The sequence below is a fragment of the Penaeus vannamei genome, chromosome 38 (genome assembly GCF_042767895.1).
Source record: "Penaeus vannamei isolate JL-2024 chromosome 38, ASM4276789v1, whole genome shotgun sequence".
Taxonomy (NCBI): domain Eukaryota; kingdom Metazoa; phylum Arthropoda; class Malacostraca; order Decapoda; family Penaeidae; genus Penaeus; species Penaeus vannamei.
The window spans coordinates 18148615-18156114 of record NC_091586.1 but is presented as its reverse complement, the minus strand read 5'-3'; the positions used below and the strand labels follow the sequence as shown (position 1 = coordinate 18156114).

Here is a 7500-nt window from a genome sequence, read left to right as displayed (position 1 = left end):
ACACACACACACACACACACACACACACACACACACACACACACACACACACACACACACACACACACACACACACACACACACACACACACACACACACACACACACACACACACACACACACACACACACACACAACACACACACACACACACACACACACACACACACACACACACACACACACACACACACACACACACACACACACACACACACACACACACACACACACACACACACACACACACACACACACGCACACACACAGCCCATCCCGCACCCCACCCAGAAGCTCGCTCACTCCTTTCGACATTATAATAATCCAATTCAGTGTCTCACAACTCCATCACCCTCTCCATCACCACCATCATCATCATTGCACCACCACGCCCCCTGCCCTCCCCCTTGCCCCGCCCCCTTCTCCTCCCCCTTACTCTACCCCTTGCCCCCTTCTCCTCCTCCTTACCCTACCCCTTGCCCCCTGCCTCCTTCCCCTGCTCCCTACTCCCTCTCCCCTTCCCCCTTTCCCGTTCCCCTTCCCTTTGCCCCTGCCCCTATCCCTACCTCTTCTCCCTTTCCCTTTCCTCTTACCCCTCTCCCTGCCCCTTCCCCATTCCCTTCCCCCTTTCCCTGCCCTTTCCTCTTCCCCTTTCCCCTTCCCTTCTCCTTCCCCTTATCCTTCCCTTCTCCCTTTCCCTTCCCCCCTTCCCCCTCATCATCATCATCACCTGGGCCCGATCCTCCTCGTCCATCACCGCCATTATCATCAGCCTCCATTTTCGTCGCTTGATAAATTCTCCTCGATCACTCATGAGCCTTTCACCTCTTTCTTTTCTCTGTGTCTTTCTCTCTTCTATCTATCTCCCTTCAACTCTTTCTTTTCTCCGTGTCTTTCTCTCTCTAGCTTCTCTCTTCTATTTATCTCCTCTCACCTCTTTCTTTTCTTTCTGTCCTTCTCACTTCTATTTATCTCCTCTCACCTCTTGCTTTTCCCTGTGTCCTTCTCTCTCTAGTTTCTCTCTTCTACTTATTTCCTCTCAACTCTTTCTTTTCTTTGTCCTTCTCTCTTCTATTTATCTCCTCTCAACTCTTTTGTGTCCTTCTCTCTTTGTCTTCTCCCTTCTATTTATCTCCTCTCACCTCTTGCTTTTCTCTGTGTCCTTCTCTCTCTAGTTTCTCTCTTCTACTTATTTCCTCTCAACTCTTTCTTTTCTTTGTCCTTCTCTCTTCTATTTATCTCCTCTCAACTCTTTTGTGTCCTTCTCTCTTTGTCTTCTCCCTTCTATTTATCTCCTCTCAACTCTTTCTTTTCTCTGTGTCCTTCTCTCTTCTATTTACCTCCTCCCAACTCTTCCTTTTCTTTGTTTCTTTCTCTATCTTCTCTCTTCTATTTAGCTTTCTTTTATTGCTTTCTCTCTGCATCGCTGTCTGTCTCTGCCTTTGTCTCTCTCTCTTTATTCATTTTTCTTTCTTTCTTTCATTTTGTCTGTCTCTCTCTTAGTTACTCTTACTAACGCACTTATTTACTCTCACTCTCACCCTCTTCTCACTTTCACTCTCACGTTCATCCTCATTCTCACTTTCTCTCATTCCCTCGTTCACTCACTCACTCTCACTCTCACTCTTACATCAATTCCCACTCTCCCTTTCAAATTCCCTCTCCCCCCCTCCCCCCTCACCCCTCCTCTCCCTCTCTGAGTGAAAGGACATTGGACACGTGTCGTTGTCGAAATAAAAAAGAAAAAAATGTAACACAAATAAAAACTTTTAAAAAATCAACGGCTGGAAAACTCAGACACAAAGATGGGAGAAAAAATACATATCTGGGATATTAATAAAAAAGGAGGAGAACAAAAATGAGGACCAATTTGAAGGAAGGGAAACGAGACAAAAGACAAAGAAAGAAAGAAAAAAAAGAAAAAAAAGGAAGTAGGTAAAAGGTGGAGGCAAAGAAAGATAATGGAAGAGAAAAAATGCGAAAGGCACAAAGTAAGAGACGACAGGGAGAAGAGAACAATTTGTAAAAAGTAAAAAAGGAACAGAAGAAAACAGAAAAAGAGAAAGACAGAAAAGGAGAAAAACTGGAAACAAGAAATACGAAAGAGAAAACGAAACGAAAGACAAAGAATAAACAGAGAAAGATAGAACGAAAGACAAAAAGTATGGAAGGGCGGGGAAGAGCAGAAAGCAAAGGGAGGAGGGAAATGGAAAACGAGAAAAAGAGAGGAAGGGAAAACGAGAAAAAAGAGAGGAAAGTACAGAAGATAGGAAACGACAAAAAAAGGAAAGAGAGGGGAAAACAAGGAAAGAAGAGGGAAACAGCGGGGGGGGATAAAAGGAAAAAAAAAACAGCGAAAGTAGAAGAAAGAAAAAAACTAAAAGAGAAGAAAAGCAGAAAGAGGACAAAGTCCACAGGGTAACAGCCAGAAAAGAGGGGAAAGGGAGGGGAAAGAGGCCTAGCGGGCGGCGGCGCAGATCGCGAGTGGAGACTGGCAGGTCCGCCCCGCTGGAAATTTCATTAACGTCCATCATGCACATCGCAGGCCAGAGGGCAGGTCGCGGGCGGGGTCACGGCGGGCGGGGGCGGGGGCGAGGTGGGCGGGGGCGAGGGCGGAGGCTGGGTCATGGCGGGCGGGGGCGGGGGCGAGGTGGGCGGGGGTGGCGAGGGGATGGGGGGGTCGGATGGTGACTGGGGGAAAGGGAGAAGAGGGAGAGAGGCGGGGGGATGAGGGGATGTGGGTGTAGGGTGAATATTGAAGATAGGGGGTAGGATGGTGACTGGGGAAAGAGGGGAAGAGGAGGGAGGAGGGAGAGAGAATGAGAGAGGCAGGGGGGACGAGGCGTAGGGGGTGTAGGGTGAACACTGGAGGAAGGGGGTGGGGGTAGGTTGGTGACAGGGGGAGAGGGGGGAGGGGGAAACTGGGGTAAGGTGGAGGGGAGGGAGGAGGGAGGGAGAGAGAATGAGACATAATTACCTCGGGTTATCATAATTACGAGGAATATCATCAAGTTGTCTGATTATGAGGTTCGCGCCGGCAATGTTGACAAGACATTAAACTGTTATGTGTTTCTACCTTTCGTGCTCTCGCTATTTTTCTCTTTTTCTTCTATCTATCTTTTTCTCTTTCCTTCTTTTCCAATCTCTCTCTTTTCCCTTTCCTTCCTCATCCTTTTCTTTCTCTCTCTCTCTCCTCTACATATAAAGATTGACATGATCCCTTCCATCCATCATCCTCTATCTTTTTCATTCTCTTTCTTTCCCATCCATCCACCCTTCCTTCCTTCCCTCCCTACCTCCTTTCCTTCATTCCCTCCCTCCCTCCCTCTCTCCCTCCCTCCCTCCCTTCCTTCCCTTCATTCCCTCCTCCCTTCCTTCCTTCCTTCCTTCCTTCTTTCTTCCTTCCCTCCCTCCCTTCCTTCCTCCGTCCCTCCTTACCTCCCTGTCTCCCTTCCTCGCTCCCTCCTTCCTTCCTTCCTTCCTTCCTTCCTTCCCCTCCTCCCTCCCTCCCTCCCTCCCTCCCTCCCTCCCTCCCTCCCTCCCTCCCTTCCTTCCTTCCTTCCTTCCTTCCTTCCTCCCTCCCTCCCTCCCTCCCTCCCTCCCTCTCATGTTCCCTCCCTCCCATGTTCCCTCCACACCTACGCATGACGCCAACCCATCCACACACGAAACACACGCACCCCATGAACAGCACCCAAACGCAGGCAAGGGTCATGAGCGACTGAGTAATGCGCGAATTACGACCCAAAGAACGAGAGAGATCGCGATACCCACAAGGCATTATCTCCCCCCTCCCTCCCCCCACCTCCCCTTACTCCACTTTCTAATTATCCAAAGGGGGGGGGGAGGTTATTGTTGCACTTGATTCGTCCGCTGCAACGTGCAAGAGAGAAAATCAGGGACTCGTGGGATTCTCCTTAAAAAAAAAAAAAAAAAAAAATCGGACTCCCGAGACTGAAAATCGGGATTCCGAAAAAAAATATCACAAAATCGGGGAAAGTCATACAACCATACTACCCCCCCCCACACCCACCAATCCCAACCCACCCCCAAAAAAACTCTTAACAACCGCCCCCCCGCAAAAAAAAAAAAAAAATCAAAGAACTAAAAAAAAAAAAATCCGACTCTTTGGCGAAATCTTGCGTAATCACCGCTGCCGCCCGTCTAATCTGCAGCGCCGATCGGTCGTCCATTGCGGAAAACTTGAGCCGACAATTTCCCGGGACATTGCAAGCGAGTCGTCAAAGTTGAGCGCAAAACGGGAGGCTGAAGCATCGCTCATTTGTGACCTGCGCGAAGGACCTCCTCCCGGGGGCGCTCCCTTGATTGGAGAGGGAGGGGGGGAGGGCAGTTGCAGAGATACAGATGGATGGATTGGTGGAGAGGGAGAGGAAGAGGGAGGGGGAGGGGGAGGGAGGGAGGGGAGGGGAGGGGAGGGAAAGAGGGAGGGAGGGGGAGGGAGGGAAGGGAGGAGAGGGGAAGGGAGGGAGAGAGGGGGGAGGGGAGAGAGAGAGGGGGGGAGGGGGAGAGAGAGAGGGGGAGAGAGAGAGAGAGAGAGAGAGAGAGAGAGAGAGAGAGAGAGAGAGAGAGAGAGAGAGAGAGAGAGAGAGAGAGAGAGAGAGAGAGAGAGAGAGAGAGAGAGAGAGAGAGAGAGAGAGAGAGAGAGAGAGAGAGAGAGAGAGAGAGAGAGATGAGAGAGAGAGAGAGAGAGAGAGAGAGGAAGATTATATATATATATATATATATATATATATATATATATATATATATATATACATATATATATATATATATATATATATATATATATATATATATATATATATATATATACATAATATGTGTATACAGACATACATACACACAGACAAGACATACACGCACGCACGTATGTCCGAATACACATAAGCAATAAATCCTAGAAGCAGCAGCGGGCGAGGCGAGGCACTGAACGCATGCATGGCGCAGATGATAAACGCGGAGGAAGCGAGCAAGGAAGGCCGCGCCGGAATTAATTGAAGCCGGGGTGGCTGCGTGAGGGAGTCGCCGCGGATTTCCCAGGGCGTCTCCGGCCCTCGGGAAGGCACTCGCGGAGGGAGACGCCGCCGAGGGGTAAGGGGGAAAAAAAGGAAGAAAAGGATGTAAGGAATGATAAAAAAGGAATAGGATATAAGGATAAAAAATGAAGAAAATGATAAAAGGAAGGATAAAAAGGGAAGAAACGGATATAAGGAAGGGTAAAAAAGGAAGAAAAGGATATAAGGAGGGGTAAAAAAGGAAGAATAGGATATAAGGAAGGATAAAAAAAGTTATAAGGAAAGATAAAAAAGGAAGAATAGGATATAAGGAAGGATAAAATGGGAAGAAAAGGATATGAGGAAGGATAGAAAGGAAGAAAAGGATATAAAGAAGGGTAAAGAAGGGAAAAAAAGGATAAACAAGGATAAAAGAAAAGAAAATGATAAAAAATGATAATAGGAGGGTACAGGTAAAGCAGAGGGGATAATTGATGAGGGGGAGCGTTGTATTGCGAAAGAGGGGGAGAACGGGAAGGAGAGGGAATAATGGAACAAGAGATAAAAAAATTGCAGGTGAAATAGTGAGTGAGGATACTTCCTGGATTCTGCCATTTCCCGTGAAAATCAAATAATTGTAAGATAAATCGAGATTTCCTGGATTTCCCGTGAAAATCAAATAAATCACACTATTTTTCCTCAGAATAAATAGACAATACCAATACTCCACCAACTATAAATAATCCACTAAAAACTGCAGAATTATCTTTACCTAATAAAACGCACCAACATACACACACCACACCACAAGGAAACAAAAAATCTACATTTAATTCCTCTTCACCGCCAAACACACGAAAACCCTCAACACAAGACAACCAACCAAACAATCAAACATCCAAACAACCAACCATCCAACCCAAACAAACAAAAGACAAACAAGCAGACTGCCAACCCACGAGCCTTCCCCCCCGCCTAACCCCCTCCTCCTCTCCCCCGCAGCCCCACGGCGACGGCAAGCGGACCCACGTGGCCAAGCGCACCCGGGAACACGAACTCAGCAACCGTATGGGCCATGGCGATCACCACCGCCGTAAGTACTCACAGATTTGCTTCTTTGGATGTCGCTTTGTGTTTTTCTAAGATTAATTAATGAGCCATGGGTCCTTTTCTATCCGATATGTCTTGGATAGAGGGATATGGCAACCATCACCGCCGTAAGTACTCACAGATTTGCTTCTTTGGATGCCGTTTTGTGTTTTTTAAGGATGTAGAATGACCCATAGGTCTTATATCTATCCGATTTGTCTTAGATAGAGGGTTTTCGAGGATGCATAATGACCCATAGGACTTTTTCTATCCGATATGTCTTAGATAGAGGGGTATGGCAACCACCACATCCGCAAGTACTCACAAATTTACTTCTTTGTATGTCGTTTTGTGTTTTTTAAGGATTTATAATGATCCATTGGTCCTTTTCTATCCGATTTGTCTTAGATAGAGGGTTTTCGAGGATGCATAATGACCCATAGGAATTTTTCTTTACGATTTGTCCTGGATATAGGGGTATGGCGATCACCAACGCCGCAAGTACTCACAGATTTGCTTCTTTGGATATCGTTTTGTTTTTTAAGGATCTATAATGATCCATTGGTCTTTTTCTATCCGATTTGTCTTAGATAGAGGGTTTTCGAGGATGTATAATGACTCATAGGACTTTTTCTATCCGATTTGTCTTGGATATAGGGGTATGGCGATAACCAGCGCCGTAAGTACTCACAGAGTTTTTTTAAGGATCTATAATGATCCATTAGTCCTTTTCTATTCGATTTGTCTTGGATAGAAGGCTATGGCGACCACCACCACCAGAAGTAATTACAGATTCGCTTCTAAAATATCGTTTTGTGTTTTTAAGGATGTATAATGACCCATAGGCCTTTTTCTATCCGATTTGTCTTGGATAGAGTAATATGGCGACAACCACCGCCGGAAGTAGTTACAGATTTGCTTATTTCGCTTTCTTTTTTATTATTATTATTATCATTTTCTTTTTGTTGATGTGCAAATGTAAAAATATATGGGTATTTTTGCGTCCTTTTCTATCTGAATTGTTTTGGAAAGGCGGCCCCGGCGATCACCAGCGCCTGAAGTGTAAAAATCGTTTTGTTGTTTCAAGCTGAACTGTTTTGGAGATTTGTCTGTGCGTGGGCAAGAATTTCTTGGGAAATGGGAAAACATGGATGCAACATTATGCAAATGCTTTCTTCTTTTTCCTTTTTCCTTTTCCTTTTTCTTCTCTTTTTCTTTTTCTTTTTCTTCTTCTTCCTCTCCTTCTTCTTTCCGGTTCGAAATGGGATGTGCTTCAACCTTTATTCATCCTACACCCTCGAAGCCTGCGTTCGAAATGTATCCCAGCTCCAAGTGAAATAATCAGAGCTCTCTACCTATATATATATATATATATATATATATATATATATATAT

General features: G+C 45.9%; 2 protein-coding genes across 7 annotated transcripts in view; one reads left to right on the top strand and one right to left on the bottom strand.

The window, feature by feature from the left end:
• The window catches only part of LOC113810261 (TBC1 domain family member 2B), a 332652-nt gene that overhangs the window by 265020 nt on the left and 60132 nt on the right, over nucleotides 1-7500 (bottom strand). The gene's annotated exons all lie outside the window — the stretch shown is intronic.
• Nucleotides 1-7500, top strand: part of LOC113809894 (splicing regulatory glutamine/lysine-rich protein 1) — a 263951-nt gene that overhangs the window by 227635 nt on the left and 28816 nt on the right. For all 3 annotated transcript variants that reach the window (XM_070116188.1, XM_070116187.1, XM_070116189.1), the window contains exon 2: nucleotides 6019-6109. In XM_070116188.1, coding sequence (XP_069972289.1) covers nucleotides 6019-6109 — 91 coding nt within the window. The remainder of the gene's footprint in view (nucleotides 1-6018; nucleotides 6110-7500) is intronic.